This window comes from Leptidea sinapis, chromosome 26 (assembly GCF_905404315.1).
Source record: "Leptidea sinapis chromosome 26, ilLepSina1.1, whole genome shotgun sequence".
In the NCBI taxonomy this organism is placed as follows: domain Eukaryota; kingdom Metazoa; phylum Arthropoda; class Insecta; order Lepidoptera; family Pieridae; genus Leptidea; species Leptidea sinapis.
Window position 1 is genome coordinate 12684823 of NC_066290.1, and position 23605 is coordinate 12708427.

Consider the following 23605-nt stretch of genomic DNA (forward strand, 5'->3'; position numbering starts at 1 on the left):
AAATTTTAGGAACCAACTTCAACCTATTACTTTTGTGTTACAGTGATGCGCGCGCGTCTTAAAATTTCACTCTCATATTTTTTTCATAATGCGCCTAAAGAAGTATAACTTCAATAATATTGTTAATACTGAATTATTAATGTTTCAGAAAAACGATCTATGGCGGACACTAGTGGAGGACGCACAGATGAGGGGCGTGTACCGCACGCTGCCGCAGACTGCGTGCCGGGCGCCGAGTGCGGCCCGAGATGACCAACAGATACTTGAATACTTTAACGTTTAATACCTCGTTGGGTATATTTTTGATTTCAATCATCAATCAACATAATTCCAGAAAAACGTTCCAAACCACAATCATATCGAAATTGAGTTAAACCCAAAACTGGTCACGTGATTCATATTAACGGACTGACAAAAAATGGCAGCCCTACTGTCACCTTTTAAATGACATCATGTCTTAGGAGCCCAACCCACATGTATGGAATACACTAGTATTTACTTAACTTTAAAAAAGAATTCCTTAAAATGCGATGTATGTGGCTTGGAATGTTTTTCAGGAACGACGTCCAATTATAATCGTCATGATGTAGCTTTCATGAAAATGATTTAATTAAATGTGTATATAAAATTCGTTTAAGAATAATAACTTTTGAACACTAACGGCCTTACAAATAGACTTGGCTTAATGTTATATCATAATATAATAAGTCAAAAATAAGCTGTCAATACAATGCTAATCTGAAGTTTTTCGAATGTCAGATTTGCAAATAAACGCGGGAAACGCGAATAAGCAAAATGTCTATTTGTAAACATCATATTCTGGGGTTAGTCTCAGGTATAACTATATACCTAGTTTATTTGTAAGGCTGCAAGTTTTCTGTAGAATTAGGGTATCTATCGAATGATAGATTATTCTATGCTTTCCACATACAAAGAACGACAGCGGAAGAGAGCTAGAAAGAGAAAGAGTAGTGAGAAGCGAATGAAAGAGAAGAGAGATCTTTTGCTGGCATTTATTTGTCGGTGTTTTTTTAACATGATTTTTATAATGAGTTTTAGGTCCACTTTCCAGACGGTGCAAAGTAATTTAAACTTAATATTGTTTTTGTCGATACTTTACATATTGTTAGTATACTTGGTGGATTACGAAACTAAACGGCGTTACATAACGCCAAATGTGGCGGCCATTTTGTTTCAAGCTTGAGGTGTCTCCATTTATGTATGTAAATACTCTAAATTTTTAGGAATGGTATTATTATCTGAATATATTAAATCAAATAACATTGTGTATTGATTTTCCGAACAATTGCCATTTGTCATAAATTCTCTTTCATTCCGAATCCTGCGTGTAATTATGATTTTTACAATATGGTAGGATTTGAACCATTCTATACTATATAGGGGGGTGTAAATTTAAACTCGCTTTTTTAACCAACACACGCACTATATTTGTTTTGATCAGAAGGATTTGTTAATATTACATTTACATTTAAACAACTCATCCATGTCTTGATCGCGGGCATTGAGACCTCAACGTTGTCTATTCGTAAGGCCTGCGCAGAGATCGATGAACGCCAAAGATAGTCGCGTTCCGACAACACAGATGCTCTGATTAATAATTTGGATTCTTTACTACAGCATTGCCAACAGGTGCGTGAATTGGTTTTCTATCAATTTAGGCACTGTGGACGTAACTAGTCCTAGTTGAGCTTTGGAATAAGCAAAGATTGAATATTTAGTATCTAACGTAAGAAAAAACATTTTTGAGAATTTTCAATAGTAGTTTGGTAGTAAAATGACGCAACCAAATTTAACTAAATTAACTTTAACACTAGTTCTTTATTTATTTATGTTCATAACGAAGTAGGCACTGCCTAATTGCCTATATCATATACACGCCCCTGATTGCCAAACAATGGAATATTGAAGGAGTTTTTTCACATCTTATTTAGACCTTTGCATCTGAAACCCAACTGAGTTGGGATGAATTTACTTGACGTCTTTACAGGACTTCGAAAGGTGTAACCCACGGCTATGGGAAGAAAGAATACCTCCATCTTTTTTCTTACGAGTGCATATATTCGCGCCATATAATGTTTCGGCTAATTTAATTGAACTTAGATCAAATATGCAGTAGATAAATACAGACTCGCGCGCACGGAAACCTGACAATAATATAAGTGTACGAATTGAAGACAGCTTCTAAATAAAACGTGGGTTATAATTTGAATTAAGTGTAACATTTCACTGTGTACTTGTTGTTATTAGGATTCGAATTAGTATTTCTTCGATTTTTGTATTATTAAGTTTATTAAATAACCTTCTTTATTTAGGTTTTGTAAGGATTAAACGTAAAGGACTTTGTCTGCGAGGAGGTAGAACATTAATAAAAACGTATATTAAGTGGTTTGTTACTTGGAACTCTTCCTTCTCATTAGGTTATATGGAGTCGAATCACATTCACAGTGATTTGTAATTACGACAGATGCTAAAGCACCACTTTGGCCCATTCGTTGATGTAGCTTAAATATTATTATTTGAACAACCATGATGTTCAACTGTGAAAAAAAATGTTTTTGTTACAGTTTCTAGATAAAATAGAGACTGGTAGACTATAGCGATAAATTCTATGTCTATGGTCCTGCACTAAATAAACTCAAAAGCATTTATTGCCAAGGTGGGAGGGCGGGGCCACATGTCAATGGAGCAGAATAGCCTGAAGGGCAATTTCTGTTGTTATCGATTGCATGAGCATTGTTCAGTATTTACAATAGGTATTCTTAATTTTGTCAAGAATATGACGTAAACTCATTCTTAACGTTGTCTTAAGATACCAAATATGTATTTCAGTTGAGACTCCACCTTATTACTGCCCACTAAATAATTCCGCCGTAGATTGTAATTTAAATTCATCACACATATATACCAATGAGATAATCATGCACAAATACAGTGTTTGGGTAGTTATTTTTCCAATAGTATTTTATCATACTGTGATTTTTCGTAACATAAATATAAAGAGGTAGGATCTATATTTATATTTAAGACAGAATGGAGATAATATGACGATGTGCTAATCCGTATTATATACAATTTATTTAATAATGAAATATACAGGATGGCCGAGAAGTTGACGTCCAAAGCTAAAATTGGAAAAGTGATGAGTATCCGAATCACCCCTGTGTTATGTTCTACGATTTTGCGTAGTTTAGGAGATCATATTCTTTTTCCCTTTTATCCGCTTTTTTCACCTAATTGTGGTTTAGGACTGTTTTCTAATTTTTTTGAACACTTTTAGTTAATTTTATTGTTGATAATTATTAACTACAGTTGCAATAACCACATAAGAAACTATGAATAGTTTAGACAATGCGGAATTAGTTTAAAATTGAGTCGTAAGTTCAAGATAACTGCTCCAGCTAAATTCATGAAAATGTTCAAGGTCTCAAAAATAAAATAAAATGGAGCCTATGGCTTCTAACTATTTTTAAAAACTTCCCAGAACATTGGCCAATAAAATGTGCCAAATTCAAATTTTAGCTTTGGACGTCAACTTCTCGGCCACCTGTATACAATTAATTTAATAATGAAATATATGTTTTATTTTCGCATAGTGGCATACTATTGTGACCGAAAATTATTTCTGCCCGCGACCTTCTACTGTATACACTTGTACTTAAGGTATCCAATTTGTAAGATATATGTATTGGTAATAATAATTTTTAATGTAAATGGACAAAATTACCTATTGTACACTAGCATTTCTTGGGACCGGTTTTAAATAGTAAATCGATACCCTCTTTTCGTACGAATCACCGCACGAAAAATATTTGGCATCTGCTAAATATTAGGAAAACATCACGGAGTTGAACTGTTGGTTTGTAACAATGAGTACTTAATCATTATTTTTAATTATTAAGTTCTCATTATAAATTATTTAAAATAAATAATTATTAAGCTTCTCTCCGCATTTAATCATTTCGGTAAAGTATTTTTTACTTTATGTGTGATTCAATATGAAGATGTTTTTTTTGTTTGTGCAATGCATTTTGTAAAATATAATCTTGAAAACTTACGTTGTTTTTCTGAAGTCCGTTGTATTTTTTTTATGGAATGGAAGGACGAACGCCCACATTCTCTTGCAACACCAGAGGAATCACTGGAGCGTTGCCGGCCTTTAAGGAAGGTCTACGCGCTTTTTTGACGGTACCCATGTCGTATCGTCCCGGAAACACTGCACAAGGAAGCTCATTCCACAGCTTTGTAGAACGTGGAAGAGAGTTCCTTGAAAACCGCACTGTGGAGGACCGCCACACAGGCAGGAATCAGGTTAAACAGCTCTTCGGAACACTCCCCGTGATAGATGTGATAGAAGACACACGATGATGCGATGTCTACGCAACGCCAAGGGATCCAGCCGTTCACAGAGCACTGGGTCCCCGACAATTCGAGCAGCTTTGCGTTGCACGCGGTCAAATGGATCGAGCAGAGATGAGAGCAATACTCCATATGTGGCCGGACCTAGCCGACCGGCTTTGTAGAGCCGTAGAATGTGGGCCGGCTTGAAGTATTGCCGTGCTCTATTAATGATGCCCAGCTTCTTCGAAGCCAATTTGGCTTTGTCCTGCAGATGGCCACGGAATTGGCAATCGCTCGAGATTGCGAAACCCAGTATTCCGATACATAGCGAGGCTGTAAGGGAAGTGTTGTCGAAGAGTGGTGATACGACAAATGGTTTTTTTTGTGGTAAACACGCAAACTTGAGTCTTTTGGGGGTTAAATTGGACAAGGTTCAATTGTCCCCATTCCGCGACCTTCTCAAGAGAGGACTCTATAGAAGACACAAATTTCTCCCGGCACTGGTCGACGATTTCCCGAGAGAGACCTGCATGGCCCGTGTATACGGCATCACCAGTACTGTCGTCTGCATAGCAATGTATGTTGGAGGTGTCCAACATATTATTGATATGTGGTCGTGTGACCACATACCAAGAACAGCGGTCACGCCTGAAAACATCGCAGCTGTGCGAAATATTATATTAGATGACCGTCATGTGACATACGAGTAGATTCAGGCTGTTATCAGTATCGGAATGAGTGCAATTCAGTCGATATTACATATTGAGCTGTGTGTAAGAAAGCTAGTTTCCCGCCGGGTTCCCCACAATTTGTCCGAAGAGCAAAAGGCGGCTCTTGTAGATTGGTGCCGGAATACTCTGCAAGGCTTCAACGGACGGCAGTCAAATGCCGTTTATAATATCGTCTCAGGTGACGAATCATAGATTTATTCATACGAACCTAAAAGAAAACATCAGTCAGCAGTTTGGGTGAAGAAAAAAAAACGAAAGTGGTTCGCCCCCGCAGCGTGTCAAAGAAAATGGTCGTGAACATTCCCTAGAATGGAAGATTTATTACGAGGGCGGCACTGAAAATTTCGGGAATCAAGGAAGTGACACAACATTACTATTTAAAAATGTATTTATTGCTTTTCGAAGTATTCTCCGCGAAATTTGACACATTTTTCCATACGATGGAACCAATCATTGAAGCAACCATTCCATTCGGAAGTTGGGGTCTCCAAAATGGCCGTTTTGAAGGCGTCCACAGCTTCTTCAGGTGATGAAAATCTTTGACCACGCAATTTATTCTTTATTTTAGGGACGTATAAGAATCATTAGGGCTTAGGTCGGGGCTGTACGGCGGATGGTCTAATAATTCTATGTTTTCTTGCTCTAAAAACTCTTTTGTTCTGTGCGCAGTGTGAGAACTCGCATTGTCGTGATGGAGGATGATGCGGTGGTTGCAGTTCTCTTTACGGAGTTTAGAAACAAATTGGCAAATAAATGCTAGCATACCATTCTGCATTAACCGTTCTTTGTCCCTCAAGAGGAATAGTCGCAACATGTCCGGTTTTGGAGACAAACGTGGCCACCATTTTTTTTGCAACACCGTGAACGAACAATTTTTGTTAGCTTTAACTCATTTTCGAACAGCCAAACTCGTGACTGGTTTTTTGTTTCGGGTTCGTACGCGTATATCCAGGATTCGTCACCTGATACGATGTTGTATACAGCATTTGAGGATCCTGCGTGGAATCTTTCGAGAGTTCTGACGCACCAAGTAACGCGAGCCGCTTTTTGCTCTTCACAAAGCAAATGCGGTATGCATCGGGAAAACAAGTTTTTACATCTAATTGTTCATGCAAGATTAATTGTATTTGACTCATTTGCCAATGTCTAAAGTTGCCTGAATTTCGCAGTATGTCACATTTCGATCTTCCTCAATCAGCTTACGCACAGCATCAACGTTTTCTTTGGTGACTGCAGTTTTTGGACGACCTTGACGGGGATCATCACTGAGCTTGACACGTCCACGTTGAAATTCAGTAAACCAGCGATAAATTGTGGTTTTAGATGGGGCTTCATCACCAAATGCAAAAATCATCCGGTCAACACACTGTTTTTGTGTTAAACCACTTCGAAAGTCATGATAAACCATCGCTCTAGAATTTTCTCGAGTCAATTCCATTTTCTCAACGACTAAACAAGTTTGATAAGACCTTGTGACAAGACCGAGAATCTTTTTTTAAATAAATAAATGGTATTCGATTAATAAAACCAAGGAGTTTTCAACTATAAAGATTTTAATATGACAGGAACAGTGGAAATATTCCATTCGCGATACCTTTAGTGCAGCCTATGTACGCGTACAAATCAGCCATTTTGTCAACATCATCTTCAGACTGGAATTACTGTTTTAATGATTTGTTTGCACGAATGGAAAAGTGCATTAAGTTTAACGGAGAATACTTCGAAAAACAATAAAATACAATTTAGCTATACCGTGCATGTGGTTTTTCTTATTCCCGATCATTTCAGTGTGCCCCTAGTAACCGCATATTCCCTATTCTGGAAAGCAGGTTCCAAGTCGCGAAACACATCAAGCCCTTTTAGATAATTTTAACTCCTGCCGCCGAAGCACAAGTAAAACCATGCACGTTGTCTAATTCTGGAAAGCAGCTTTTTTATGAAAATAAGTGACAAGACGAGCAGCTGATGGTAATTGATACGCCCTGCCAACCCAACCCAAGAATTCAGAGTACTACAGTAAAAGGCACTACAATAAAAAATTGCGCTCGTCACCTTGAGATATAAGATGTTAGATCTCACCTGCCCAGTAATTTCACTAACTACAAAAATGTTTACACATTCCTGTTCATGGCAGAAATTGGCACCGTTGTGGTACCTACCCAAAATCTAGCCGGCATGCTGTGCAAAGGAGCCTCCCACTGGTAAAGCTTCCAAGTCGCGAGGTACAGCAAGTTTTATTCGCTGTGGTATGCCGGCCTTGATAACTCTAGCCAGCCATCCTGCGGCTGCTGTTTATGAAGTAAACACCCTGGCCATATGACAATGAAATACCTGAATGCATTTATTCTGGCACACACTAGTAAGGCCTTGTCCACACGATTCCCAAAAAAGGTGACAGCTAGGATCTAACTAACTGCAGGCCTATTGATGTAACAAGAGTAGATAGTGTACCACCATCCTTAATCAGAAAAGATCAATCAAATATTTGTTCGTAGATACGATGTCAACACACATTGTGCTAAAACGTGAATCAACACGGAAATATATTATACTTATCACAACACAGCGAAAGATTTCCAATCCAATTAGTATGATAATATTATCTTGGAAATTAACACCAGTTTTTTTAGGATAAATATACTTAATAAAACGACAGAATAGGGTATTTAAATTTTTTTATGCACTTTGTGGACGCACGCGCATCCACGAGAACCTAATATCAAAATTATACTATTACATTTTAAACGAGCCTTAAATATTTAATTATAAGCTAAACTGTGATAAAATTTCAATACTTTAGTAGTTAAAATTAAATCACACTAATGTAAAAATATTTCTAGTGGTAATTAAATATATATATATATATATATATATATATATGTATAAGAAAAAGGAATCTTATGGTCGAATAAAAAAGAACCAATTTAAACCAAACAAACTTCCCGTAATCTTGCTGTACAAGTTGTTGCCGATGTGCAAGCAAAACTAAATAATAACACATTTATCACAAGCAAAATAAAAATTTAAAACGGTTTGATTTTGTCAAACCTTGTAATTTACACTGAGCAACACACTGTGTCATACATAATATGGACATTCCACAATAAAGTGACAGACATCATAGTGTCACACAACACTATTTCAATTTCTACAAAAATATCATGTTCCTGTCATTATTTACACAAAAGTAAATGCCTCGTGAGTTCTTATATACATTAGAGTAAAAACTTAATAACAGGTCCTCGTATCAACTCTATGGTCTACAAACTAAATGACATCATAATTTGTTATTTGATTTCGGTACTGTCTGCCTGAAGCCATAATAGAACTGCAAGCATTAAGTTATACAGAAGTTTTCGTAAATTCTATTATAATAAAATTGTTATATTTAATTTTCAGTTTCAACATTTTATATTTCGTATAGTCTCAAAGTCTTAACTACTAATAATTATTGCTTATCTATACTATGACTATCACGTATTCACTGTTACATGCAACATTACGGCAGATTTAAAACACAATCAATCATTTACAACGAGCCATTCATAGTAAATTTACTACCATTTATATAATATTATAAAATTTCAATCAAAATTCGTAGCTATTAGTCGGAACTATAACACTAATGAGGCGAACTGTAATCACAGTACGAATACAACAACGGTAAAGGCATGAAGCAGAAATAACATCGAACATTGATCTATCCCACAGTACCGTCAATGTCCAATATTCATACTGCTGCGCGACTGAATCTTAACATATTGCATCCATATTGTACTATATATGTATACAGTAACATTGAAGCTTAAGGCAGATTTAAGAAGGCTTTTTATTATTACTGGCAGTAATAATATTCTAACGCTGAGTCAAACTTTGTGACACTGTTCGACTCTAAAATTATAATTATATCGTCAATTTCTAAACTGCTATTACTGCACTTGTGGCTGCACTTAACTTAGAACAGGGTCCGATAAGTCCATCTGTATATTCATGAGACAGCTGCGCCTCGGCCGGGGTCAGTGGCGTCGGTAATGATTGCCGTTACTGAATCTATAAGTACAAATGAAACTTATTATTGCTGTTAAACGACCAACAAAATTATTCTCACCACTCACATGGATAGAGTTACTTCACAGTATGTTGAAGGAACTTTCTTTCCCATATAACCAAAATGGGGTATGTTCTTTTTTGCGCATTATGTCCATCTCAATATGACATGGTTCGTGTGAATTCTCTACTGTTGCAAAAGAGTATGGACAGTGGTGATCATTCATCCGATCAAGTGTGGGCTTGTTTGCCCTCTATCCTTAGTTACATAAACAATATAACAATTATAGATTTTCCGAAATATTTAAAGTCCTCAATATTCTATTTCAATATTTTATATACATTCTATTTACAAACACTATTATTGTTTGTCACATGTGTAATGCGACCATAACATATTTTGGTAAATGCGTATCAATGTTATACTTAACATCTAAAAGAGTACCAGTTTTAAACTGTAAGCCTGTTTGTTTGTTATGGGTTCCTTGAAAAAATTGTCACTGGCGCAATAGCTTTAGCACTTACCATGATGCCCCAAGTGCGATCCTCGCCAACAATAAGGTTTTCAGTTTTCGTATTCATGTGTAAAATCATTCGGACGAGCGTTACGGAACTTATAATATGTGAAAAGGTCCATAACGCTCTTTTGATTCCTCTGGTGTTACAATAGAGTATTGCCGGCGGTGATCACATACCATGCGGTGATCACTTACCATAGGGTGACCCGTATGTAAGATGTCCACACTAAGATCTATATTACACCGAGACACCACGGTGTCCGTAAACTACCAAACTAGACACCATACAGACAACAGAGTCGCCACAGCACACTGAGACTGTATCCAAATGTACCTCGAAGAGATAGCTTCACTGCTGTATGTAAATAGAAAAAGAAAGTTTAAGAGAAAAAAGGGGTTCATCTATATTTAGCCTTAGCGTTTCATTTTTAAATCTCTATCGGAATTATCCTAAATTAATGGTCTTCATTGAATTTCGATAATAAACCTTTCTTGATGGACAATTGGATGTAGTCCCTGAAAAATGTTCCAAGCCAGAAACATCACATTTTAAGGAATTCGTGTTTAAAGTTTAATAAATATTAGTGTATTCCATACATGTGAGTTGGACTACTAAGTCATGATGTCATTTAAAGAGTGACAGTAGGGCTGCCATTTTCTGTCAGTCCGTTAGGATGAATCACGTGACCAGTTGTGTTCTTAACTCAATTTCGACATGATTGTGGTTTGGAACGTTTTTCTGGAATTACGTCCAATTTCGATACGAAATTGTCCATCGTATGGAATTAAAAACAAAACAACAGTGCACACGTGTTGCATTCAATGAGGTGGTAGCGTCACTGGCGGCCGAGTGACTGAGACACCATACATCTCTATAGTAATTAGTGGTGGCGCGACCAATAACATTCTGTGTACGCGTCCGAGCTGGTTGCAACACCAAGTTGGTTGCGCAACCAAATGGGCACCAAGTGAGCAACTCTCTATAGATATCGACCAGCAAAATATACACAGCTCTCTTATATTATAAAAGTGAAAAATTACCTGTTGAATCGTTTATATTTATTATTGTGGTGTCTATTGAAGTGATGTCCGAGGCGCCTGTCGTTGCGGTATTTAAAATTGTTGCCCCAGTGCATTTTGTTTTGTTTCTCCTGTTGATTACGATGCGATAGGTTTTTATTAAATCATAATTATAATCAAACTAATACTATTTGAAGTTATACTTATTTTGGCGCGTAACAGCGCTTTCGCACTACGTCCGATTAGATTCCGATCCGTACCCGTGAAAATACGGTCCTAAGTAGTCGTACTATTTCTATGGTAGTTCAGGCACTAGATCAGTCTTCCGTCATCCGATTTCTTTCGATAATCTCCATTCCGGAGAAGATCATTGACGGACCGAAGTAGCCATAGTATTATTTGTATGAACGCTCGTGCACTGCGTCCGAACCGAATCCGAGATTCTGGGCTGCGTTTGTGCACAGGGTTTAAACGGCGGTCCATCAAAATCGACGTGAATGCTCTGCTGTGGCTCAGCGTAAAATGCCGTATGCCAAAAAGTGGCCCCTGATTGCTTGGATTTGATTCAGAGATCGGACTAGTGCGTAAGTAATATCCGAATTCGGTCCCAGATATCTAGAACTGTATTTTCTCGGATACGAATCGGACTCTGATCGGACGTAGTGCGAAAGCGCTCTTAAGGAAAAATTATCTTTATTTAATTATTAGTTAGTTGGTCAACTAGACAATTTGTATTATACTTCAGACTAAATTATGTGGTATAATAAATATTTCTTTGAAACAACAAACAGATACTTCATTTTATTTTTACAATAATTTAATATTATTTTATTATGTGCAGTATCGAAATTGTTAATTAACTTTAATAGTATTATAGATTTCATTTTATAAATAATAATAAAGACATTTAGTTTAATAGTGATTGATATATAGTGTGGGTCTTTGCTTACGTGAAGAACAAAGATTTTAAAGATGTAGGTTTTCGGTAGATGGTAGTTAGTCTTAACCACTATAAAAGTATGAGGACGTATTGTCAAGTATTGTGAATGCCATGAAATCTGGTGCTTTAAAAGGTGCATTAAATAAAAATAATTTAATAATATTTAAGTAAACGTTATTTAACTAAATTATGTGGTGTAATAAATATTTTTATTGGTTATTTTGAATACCTCCATTATTACAATATTGTTCTTTCAACAGACATAAAACAGAACGAGGAACAATTATTTAGTTTTAAGGTATTTTGTTATGTTACGCCAAAAAAGTATAACTTCTTGCGTACGTACATATTTTTTTTACTTTAAATATGCTCACCATACAAGCTGTAAATGCTTGTGCGTCAACATCTTATAGCAACTTTGATTTTGCATATTTTAGCAACTAGACATCTAGACTGTGTAGTTCGTATTTAGCAGCAGAATGAATTAATTGACACACTATTTGCATGTATTATTCCTATGATAATACTATCTGCTTTGTACTGCGGTAGACATGTATGAGCATTTTCCACGGTCGAGAGAAACTGCTTTGCCACCTTTCTCACTCACACGAACACTTTCATACAAGTCAATCTCTAAATATTGGTACTCTAGTATCTACACAGAATTTTGGATCAGATAATGGTATGTAACCAAATCTCGATCTCTCCCAACATATCCATCAACAGTTGCTCTATAACATTGTGCAGTCACTTTGCTTTCACAGGTTTTCTGTATACGACCAAACTATAATAAAAAATTATATGCCATTAATACAGTAATTCGAGAAACAATGAAATTGAGGCCCTAAATACAATAACTTGGTTCTGAGCTAGTGAGTTCATTACAGGAGTAGTTCTAACCAACTACTAAAAAAGATGCTTGACGCTTGTTAATATGGATATGTCCATTTGTCCATCAGCATTCAGATATGGGGAGTCACCAGCAGAAGTAATATAGTTTGCATGCAAAAGGTGAAAAACAGCAGAGCTATAATTGCACTCTCCTTGGTATGTGAGAATTCATGAGTATTGCAACAGTATTGTTACTTCAGAAAAATTGTGTTATATTGGTAAATTAAAAATAATTGGTAAAGGGCAATCTGCAGGGTTTCCGCAATTAGACCACAAGTTGGGTCAATTTTGCGTGCAGTATTGGCCAGTTATTCCAACCAGCCTTCCTTGGGTGTTCGCAGACTTCCTGGAGCGACCTTGTATTTACTTAGGTCTTTGCCCGTTGGTTGGCCACCCCAGCACATTACAAGATTACACGAGTATACGTTTCAGTCCAGCCCGACAGGCCCTGCACTTAGGACTGTCTGTTAAAGGCATTTATTTTCTCAAAATGGATTCCTTAAGAATTCTTTTTGATGTCATTTCTAATATACTAGTTACTACTACCGCCGATTACCGCCGTTACGCCGATTGTAAATAGGTGCATGTTTATAGGTAATATGTGACCCGTTAGGGTGCCTAGCCATGATTCGGATGTCATATCTATTTAGGCTATGTCGACGTGTCAGTTTGGGCGATAGTGCAGGGAATCACTACTTTGGACTGCCTACACCCTGACACATTTATCCATTGGGTGTTGTGTAGGTTGTTGGTGAGAGAAAAAATTAACAATGAGTGTTATAAAAAAAAACCCAATATATTTAATGTCTCAACCACCAACACTTGCTACTTGAATCCAGCTTACTTGACATAGTGCCAATGTGGTGAAGAGATTAAAATGAAACCACACATTAAAGTTAGGCGACTGCAAAACAAAAATAAAAGTATTTATTGTACTAAATATATTGTTGTTTTGCGTCCATAGTATAAGATAAGCCTAGTTTGGAGCAAGATTATTTGTGTTAAAGTGTGTCAATAATATTATTATAATTCATCCCAGATAAATCAGACTTATATAAAATTACCTGGAAGGGATTGTATCCATTTCTGGAATTGTTAAAGCCATTATAGTTGTGGAACTTTTTCACTTTCTTAGTTCGACCTTGGTCCATTTCATTTGTGGATTCATGGGCTCTCTTGCGTTCATCTCTTCGCTCTTCAAACACCTGAAATTTTTAAAACTTAGGGTTATAAAAGACACCAAACAAGATACACGGAACATTGTAAAAAGATATCCTAGCCTATCAATTTTTTCTCTTAATAGTGACTTTAAATAAATAATTATATATATTACACCTGAATTGCGAATGGGATTTTATTAAGGAAGTGTATGTTTTTGCCTCTGAGAGCTCTTTTGTATGTAAAGAAGCCATTTACAAAGAATTCCCTATTTTCTAGTGTTATTAAAATTAAAGTCACTGTTAGGAGATTGATATTGGTCCTTTTAGCACTAACCCACAGATATATTTTAGCAGAACCTCCTCTGCTAAAATATATGATATAAAGCAGTAGATCTAGTTCTTGTTCAGAACAATACTACAAATATCTTTCGCAAAATAACAGTGAATGAATATGGTATAGAATTACATTGGACCCGGATGGAAAGGTTATAATTGTCCCTGAGAGCCGACGGCTCAAGTCCCAAATCATCTATAAATTTTGGTACAAATTAAATTTACAAAGTACAAAGTATATTTTTTCATTATCTTCCAACATAAAAAATTAGCTTGTTTCGTAATATGGATCTGGAGAAATATGACAGCGATAGTTTTGTAGGACTATTGGTGTACAGGATGCTAGCTAGGTGGGTGTTTCAGGATGTCAGTAGCATTATTTCCTGCCGGGAAGCACTAATTACAAATATTATTGTTTAAGTTTGGAAGCCATAGTGAAATTAATGGGCCAATCAGACTTAACAACTTATGTTTCAAAATGAGGAAAGCAATTGTGATGGCACTCAGAATTTTTTAATTTTCAATAATTCTGAAATCTAGGGTGTTTCACTATCAGGTGAAGGTCTTAATAGTCTCATACTTTCTCTCACTAAAAAAAATACAACTAACCTGTCGTGAAAGAATACTGTGGGTTCCATTCCATGTATTAACTGGGGCACCGTAGCCCCTGTGCGATAGAGATTGCAAGTGCCTTGTAGTCTCTATACTATTAGTGATGGTATTTGTGGTGTGAGTTTGTACCGAAGTAGCTGGAACTGTGATGGGGGTTGGTGAACTCTGCTCCCGCTCGCTCAAAGGTGACATGGTACTTAAACTAGTATTTGGACTCTCTTCCTTATCACCTTGCTGTTGCTCTTTGTCTTTTAGTCTGCAATATTACATATTCAATATTATACATATACATACCCACGACTTGTTCCCGTCGGGGTAGGCAGAGACAATAGAATGCCACTTGCTTCTATCCTTACAAACCTCACGCGCTTCCTCTACATTCATTACTCTTTTCATACATGCTCGCCGGTTGCGGGTGCTTCGGACCTCTCCTTTTCTCAAAACGTCCCCAATTTGGTCGGCGAATGTTCTACGAGGTCTCCCGCGACCGACTTGCCCACACACTTGCCTTATATATTTGATGCGTCATTCTTTCTTCACTCATTCGCTCCACGTGTCCAAACCATTTCAGCATTCCTTTTTCAGTCCTTGTCACAACATCCTCTTTCAAACCACAGCGCGCTCGCATTACCGCATTCGGAATTCTATCAGTCAGTCTTACCCCACAAATACTACGCAGTGATCGCATCTCAACTGCGTTAACTCTGCTTTTATGCTTCTTCTGCCATACACAACTCTCACTATTCACTTCCATACATTAACGTGGCGACAAGCCCTCCATTATGTACAGCCATTCACTTCTATTGGCACAGTCTGACCGTTTATAAAGGCATGCAGCGCTCCATTCACACAGTTTCCCGCAGTCACTCTCCTTTCAATTTCACCTTCATATCTTCCTCTTGTAAACATGCTACCCAAATATACGAATTCTGTAACTTGTTCTACACTTTCATCTTCAATCATGATATAACACTCAGTCAACCTTTCATCCTTCTCAAATACCATCACTTTCGTCTTTCTTGCATTTACTTTCAAACCTATATCTTTAAAGCTCCCGTTCAAGCAGTTCAATATTAACATACAATAAATGGCATTTACTTAATTTGTTTTCTTTAGTTTAGCAAAGGCCGATTTGTATCACTACCTACTTCAGGTATGAACATACCTACCGGATCCTTGAGGTATTTTTCTTTTATTTATTTCATGAGGGTAAAAGACTTCAACATTAAGATACATAAAAAACAATTGCAAATGTAAATATTACCTTTTTAAGTAAGCAAAAGAGCGAAAGATAGTTTTGGTCTCGTCAAATTGGCTATCGACCTTCCAACCACCGGTAAATGGTAAAGAAGAGTAAAAATGTCTCTGAGTAAGCACCTAATGAGTGTTATAAGCCTTATACACAATTAGATCACAATATTACATGACAGCCTCAATACATAAAGAAAATTTAATGTTTTTTCAGGGAGTGCACAGTCATTTTTTTACACGCTTTTTATTAGCTTCACCTGTATGTTTGTTTGTAACAGACACATTTGGGCACGATTTCGACCCACTTTAAACGGCCGGATTTCGTTCAAACTTCGTAGATTTATCGATGACTGATGACAATAATTTATTTGATAAAATTATCCATTTTTCAAGGTGCAAAATATGATTTTTGTTGATTTATATTTACATATGATACCCACAGAGCCAAGAAATCAGCTCCAACAATACATAAAAAAGTATATTTTATTCATTATAGCTTTAGTTATATAATTAAATAATTATTTCTATTTCTATTGACACATTGTATAAATTATTTTATAAGTATTAAATAAAAATGTTTGTTATGCAACTACAAATCTACTTCTACTGCGTAATTACTGCAATTTTATCTGTTTTGATGTCTGTATTAATCTTGAATTGGTACAAATACCAGAATAATATTAGTAAAACAAAAACATACCGACGAATTGAGAATGTCCTCCTTTTTAGAAGTCGGTTAATAATCAGAGAAAAGCAAACTTGGCCACGGAAACAATCAGAACTCTTAATTTCAATGTGGTTTCAAGTATCATTATCATGGCCTCAAAGCCTTCAATTACGGAAATATTTTGTTACATATGTTTCTAAAACTATGATAGTTATAAGACAGGCATTGTCGGGTTAACAGACTTTTAACAAAAAAATGCATATTACTTACTTTTTATTTGTATCACCATTTAGACTTGGGCTGAGTAATGGTCCAATATTCTCACTAGACACCTTCCAAACATGGTGCATACTCTTGGTGGTTACAACTAGACCTTTAGGGGACCCACATTTACTAGTCTTTGTTCTACGGCACTCATCCCTTGATTCCCTTTGCCTGTTATCACTTCGCTCATCACTACTGGATTCTGAATCATAAGGTACCAGTTTTGATCCAGTATTACCGTTCCGTTGCACATAACCTGATGAATCACCTTTGTTCATCTGTTCCTCTAGTTTTTCTAATGGCGACTTTTGTGATTTCACTAATTTACTAGTTCCCACTTTCTCAACCAATTTAGTTCCTAATGTACTCCGTAAATCTGAATCATTCTTTGAAAGTTTTTGTTTTACAATTTCTTCAGGCTGTTTCTTTATCACAATGCCCACTTTTTTATCATCCACTATTTTGAAATTTACTTTATCTCCACCATTGAGTATTTTTGGACCTTGAGTCACTTTTTCAACTTCACCATTCTGTTTGACTACCCAGGGTTCTGAGTTTGAGGTATTCACTTCCAGCGATTTACTGAGAGTTGAATTTAATATAATTGGTTTCATTTCTGATTTTGACTCTGTCATAGTGCTATTTAATATTATAGATTTCCTTTCATCATTTCTATATAAAGTAAGTTTTAGTGGACTCTTTTCTCGGTTTAAAAGATTATCAGGTAGTTGAGGTCCGTATACTGTAGAAGATGATGCTGTAGGCGCATTGGAATCCTCGATGGTGTTATCCTTTTCAAAGAACATGATATATGCATTGGTGCCTAGAACTGCAGATAACGGCAAAGGCCTTACACAACTATCATCAAATTGATAATAGTTACTATTAGGAGCTTGTCCAATTGCTGTATAATGACCACAGTTTTGCGATGGCCCCAAATGTGTTACTAAGCTAACTAATTTATATGACTGAAACAATATAAAAACAATATATTATATAGATTGAAATATATGAATAATCTGAAAGAGAAAAATTATGTGTATACTTTTACTAGATAGTATTCCACAGTTGTAATATAATAATACAAAAAATTTAGCAAATTCATTTCAAAATCACTTCTTGAACATCACAACTAACACTCATTCACAAAAGTATCCCTTAGACCTGTGACATAGTCTCAATTCTCAGTAATATACAGTATGGAACTAGCACATCAAGAATTACTAGCAGATCTAGAAATAAATGTAGGCACATACTTGTTAGCATATTTGCTGACGATATACCAAAACGTAACAAAATCCGTGCATTGGTTTTGTCAAAAAGTAGACTTAATTATTGTGGTATATTTATTAGTATATTTTTAATTATTATGTAAATAAAATTTTATTGCTCCTGACATAAATATGAAATCATCGTCTAATTTTGTTGTGTTTAGTTACTTATTCAATTTACTGTATTAAATTAATTTGCATGCCTAGTTAAACCTGGCAAAACGTGTGAAATTTAAGATTGTGCCATCGTGACACACCATGCTTCTATGCAAATAAAGAATTTGATTGATTGATTTTTTTTTTATGGAATAGGAGGACAAACGAGCGTACGGGTCACCTGGTATTAAGTGATCACCGCCGCCCACATTCTCTTGCAACACCAGAGGAATCACAAGAGCGTTGCCGGCCTTTAAGGAAGGTGTACGCGCTTTTTTTGAAGGTACCCATGTCGTATTGTCCCGGAAACACCGCACAAGGAAGCTCATTCCATAGCTATGATTGATTTCATTTTGAGCAAATTTAAACGTAATGTAGAATAGGTAACTGAGTCAATGACTCAGACGCGATCTGGTACCGGACCATGTTCGATGGTATGTTGCATTGTCCATCGCACAAAATTATACCGTCCGGGTCGTACCAAATCCGACCATGTATTTAAGCTTTAAAATACACGTGCTGGCGGTATCTCTTCGACGGCGGCGCTATTCAAAGGCAAGGTCAAACTTCGTACTGCGTATGGTAAGGACATCTTCTATCGATAATTAGCTTTCTTTAAAGGGAGTTGTAATCGTTAAACAATAAGCTATGTAAGTTCATTTTGAAATTGTTCTGTAATGATTATTGCTAAAATACCTTTAAAACTTAACAGCTTCGTAAATTTTGTTTTTATAAATTATAAAGTAGTTTAGAGATAATGATTGTGAATAAGGAAGAACTAAACAATAACAATTTATTACTTGTTTGTAATTCGAAAGCATCCTTTTAAAAATCGTACCAACATACTTGTTCACTGCTCAGGAAATCACTCAGAAAACAATGTTTTCATAAGTATTGAACTTACAAAAATAAACAATTTTTTTACAAAGCTAATAAATTCATTAATTGTTACGAGAAGAGAATTAAGAGCCGATTTGTCGCTTGTGTGCTACCTTGTCGCTCCTCGGGGTCAAAGTAAAGTTGGTGTCTACACAACACTGTTTTATTTTTTTTAGTTCAATTTTGATATTTATTTTCTTTGAAAATTTCACTTATTTAATTTAGGGATTTTAATTAATTTTACTATACTTCTGTCGACCAGTATGACTTATATTTTCATTTATTTCATATGTATGCAATCCATACTGTATAAAAAATATTTGGCTCTTATTTTCAAATGCATATAACCTTATAATAAATAATATTTACACTTGAAAATAATGTACTTACAAATTGCTGTTGTGTGTTCTTATTATACATATATTTGCTAAGTGAAATCTTTTTTCTAAATTGTACATGTTTCGATAGCTTCCCTCCAGCAAGTGAAAACCTCTTAAGAGCAATACAAAGTACCATTGGAGCCCTTTCAATAAAGAATTGCTTGGTTGCAGATACCTAGAATAAATAATTTTAATCTATATATATTAAAATGAATCATTCGTTAGTCTCGCTAAAACTCGAGAACGATTGTACCAATATGGCTAATTTTGGTCATGAATTATTTGTGGAAGTCCAGGGAAGGATTAAAAGGTTTAAATAAACATGAAAATTCTCGGATTTAAATAAAAACAACAATTTTGATTTTCCTCAGAAGTCTCCCCTGTCATTCAGAAATCAAATAAAAATAATAGTTTAAAATGAACTAATTAGAATTTTTATATCTTTCTAACTTTCTAAGGAGGTAAAAAATAAACTTCCTTAAAACACAAAAAAATAACACTTAAAAAAAGGATTCCTTTTATTTGTTTTAAGTTTATTTTATACAAAAGTTTAGGTCTTTTATTTATCGATTGAGGGAGTACGGAGTCTGCCGGTTCAGCTAGTACTTAATAAATGTCAACCATAAATTATAACTACCATTAAAATTAGTAAACAAATACTCTAAGCTTGGTGGGTCTACCTTAATGTGACATTGGCATACTTGTGGTATACTTCCACAGAAGCTACAGTAGGAAGAATAGAATACAAATTATAAAAAAAACTTTTTTACCTTTTTGTTACATGCTTCACACTTATAACCAAGGTCTTCTAATCGTTCCCGAGAAAAAAATGAATCTAACGCTTCATCCAATGTTGAGTGTTTTCTTATGTCAAGGAGTAAATCCTGGAATACAAATGTTCCTGTATTAAATTCCATCCAGAATGTGAATGGTTGTGATATATAAAATTTAAACTAAAACAACACACAGCACAGCAAACCGAATAATATTAAAGGTAACGTAAGATATTGGCAAAATGTTAAAACATTCTGTTCACAAAGCGATAATATGAGGAATTACAATAGATTAATAAATGTTGGTTAATGTCTACCTGAAAATGTTGATAGGTGGTTGATAAATGATGACATGCTAGACATCGCACTGTTGATCTCAAATAACCACCGAGAATTTGATTCAAAGGTGTTGTTTCCTTACTATACTGATCCAACTTATCAGATATAATAAACCTTGAGAGGTAGCATTTTTCCATGGCTTCAACTAAGTATCTGAAAACATTAAAAATGTATTAGCATAAAGTTAAAAAGTAATTAAAATTTCATTCAAAATTACTAATTTCTCAAAATTTCTTACAAAAAGGTTAACTTACCTTAAGAATTCATGAGCGTCTTCTTGTCGGCCTGGTGTTAGGTGACGGCATATCAATCTAAGCTTTGAATAGACTTGCCAGGGCTTAATAGGAGCACCACCACTTTTCTGTGTTGATATTAATGTTGCCCGCATTCCACATATGACACATGCTTCTGTAAATTTTACCAACATTTTAGCTGATAGATGATGATAATGTGATTATTATAAAATTAAATATTTATATCAATCATCTAAATCTAATCTAAAATATAAATAACAAGTTCTGTGGAACATACCTTGTTGGTTACATTTCTCTGAATGGTTTACTTCTGCCACAAGCCAATTAGCAAGAGCTGGTACATGGAATAGTGCTTGCAATGTTGAATTCAGATAGCATGTGTTTCCGACATTGTGCATCCCTGCACCTGCAGCCCATGCATTTTGCCATCCAACTTGTACATTCTCGACCGGAAATAAAATTCTCTTAGGCTTAGGTAAACCATCCTCTCCATTCTTTGCTGGATCTGAAAATTGTAGTAATAGTTTAAAATTTGTATTATTAACAATTCTTAATTTTTTTGTTACAGTTATAGTGGCAGCTCAGGAATTAATACAGAACTTAAATATAGCACTTTCACTAATGAAGTTTCAAAAATTATAATTATATAATTATTATTAAGTATATTAAATTATCATTAGTTATATCAAAATTCTTTCAAATCCAAACTTCGGTGTCAAATGTCTATGCCAGTACACTTTCATGTATATTTTGAGTTACAGCTTTTGTCTTGTGCCAAATATACTTTGTTATATATATGCAGGAATTTCATGTAAACCTGTGTTCATTTTACATGCAAATTGAGGCTATTAGTAGTTATATTTAAGTGCAAGGCAAAAATATAATCAATGTGTATTATTTTATGTATAGCAACAGATTGCTTATAATTAGGATGATTTGAGTGAATGTATCAGAAAGCTATTGAAACAAGCTATGAGACAATGCAAAATAAACCATCTAATAAATAAAATAAGGGTCAAAACTTGGTGAGGGTGCTTTGGTGTAATTGAAATATCTAGAGCCCTAGGGCACTGCCGATTTGGGAAGATTAAACTATGTATTCCACAATTTAGTTCAATAAATAAATAGAATGTCTACACAAACTCACTGTTTACACTATGAGTTATTTTTTAGATAGTTTATAAGTCTGGTTAGACTGTGACAGCTGTGAACACATCAAAAAAATAGTTGCGTACTGTTAGCCTCATTTTCAGCAACATATGCACACTAAATCAAAGTGACTTAGATATTGCGAGTGTACGACAGCTGTCATGCACACTAAAGTAATAAGCCTAGCCTGTTGTTATGTGTTACCTAACAGCAAGAAGCTCTATCTAGAGGTATAAAATATTATCCAAGGTTAATTTATTAGAACCAACACATGTGATTATTATTATCTATTGTATTAGCTATAATTTTGCAGATATGCATCAGATGAACAGACATTGCACTAGTGTAGACATAGCTATAAGCAAATTGTGACTGTAACTAACTGTGTAACTTTGATAACTTTCACAGTTTCGAAATGCTTAATTTAAAAAAAATTTGAAAGTATAAATACATGTATATTAAATATTTCTTTAACTATGTTTCTTTCACAGTTTCAGTAAATTCCAAGTTAAATTATACAAGTTATCATTTATATTTATCCAATCTTCTTATATCACCCAAATGAATGAGGTCAATGTTTATAAGTTATAGCACTAGAGAAATTGAGGTAAAAATGTGCAATCCCACCATTCCTGGCCCACTTGCACTTAGTGTTCAGTACCCTAGAAAAAACTTATGGTGTAGTGTCCATCGCCAAGGGGACAACACTAAACTAAGCTGTATTAGGCAAATCCACACTATGTGCAGAATAAAATAATCTCAGTAAGTATAATTTATTATAAAAAAAATTAAAATAAAATTCGATGGAATTTTTCCTCAAACAAAATCAATTGCAGGATTAATGAATTAAAGAGAAAGATATGAAATGTAGATTATATGATATATCTATGGTAAAATATATGATAGTAAATATTGACAAGTTGGACAAGATAACCTCTGACGACATTCTACAAAACTACATACATTGAGGTTTGCAAATTACTTTATTTTACTAACTAATCACTTACCATTAGATAGATTTCCGTTATTTCCTTCTCGTTTTAAAGTTTTCGTATCCAATATGGGCTTTTTAGATCGAATTACCACGTACTTTGATTTCAAGCCGTCAAGAACATTGCTTTGATAATCACCTGATTCTTCAAACTCTATCTTTGAAAGTAGCACGTTCTTAGATGATGAATATAGTCTGCTATCCAATAAAGAGGAATTTTGTGATTCCTCGGCCGTAAGCGATAAACGCAATGCGTTTGATACTGGGTCACAGATTGAAGCGGGCATTTTACCTCCAAAATGCACTATCACGTTGGAGCTTTCGTCATGATATTCTAACACATATTAATAAAATATGCTATGTGTAAGTTTTTAGAAAACACAATTTGATAGCTGAGATTTCAAAACCATGTGAATTCAATTAAAAATAAAATATTAGGTAGGTATACAACACGGAAAAGGAAAAACGCAAACTTAGCAGAACAGTGAAGTGTGAACACTGCTTTTTGTTCACAGAGTATATACTTCCATCAATAATATTCTCTTTGACAGTTGACTATCAAAAGTATTTCTATAAAAATGGGGCACGCGGAGACTACTTCTTTATTATTTATTTATTTA

The 23605-nt window shown here is 35.1% G+C and overlaps 2 protein-coding genes across 2 annotated transcripts in view; one reads left to right on the top strand and one right to left on the bottom strand.

The window, feature by feature from the left end:
* Positions 1-4075, top strand: part of LOC126972425 (uncharacterized) — a 42115-nt gene extending 38040 nt beyond the window's left edge. The window contains exon 16 of the mRNA XM_050819149.1: positions 149-4075. Within this exon, the coding sequence (XP_050675106.1) occupies positions 149-283 (135 nt within the window). The 3' untranslated portion in view covers positions 284-4075. The remainder of the gene's footprint in view (positions 1-148) is intronic.
* Positions 4076-7748: 3673 nt separating this feature from the next.
* LOC126972435 (ubiquitin carboxyl-terminal hydrolase 36) lies at positions 7749-23462 on the bottom strand. The gene is made up of 11 exons (XM_050819202.1): positions 23002-23462; positions 21123-21350; positions 20846-20999; positions 20570-20744; positions 20250-20363; positions 19490-19654; positions 16800-17761; positions 14609-14867; positions 13571-13711; positions 10697-10806; positions 7749-9140 (listed from the first exon to the last, which is right to left on the bottom strand). The coding sequence occupies exons 1-11, from the start codon at positions 23270-23272 to the stop codon at positions 9107-9109; spliced, it is 2613 nt and encodes an 870-aa protein (XP_050675159.1). The 5' UTR covers positions 23273-23462; the 3' UTR covers positions 7749-9106.
* Between the last annotated feature and the right edge of the window lie 143 nt (positions 23463-23605).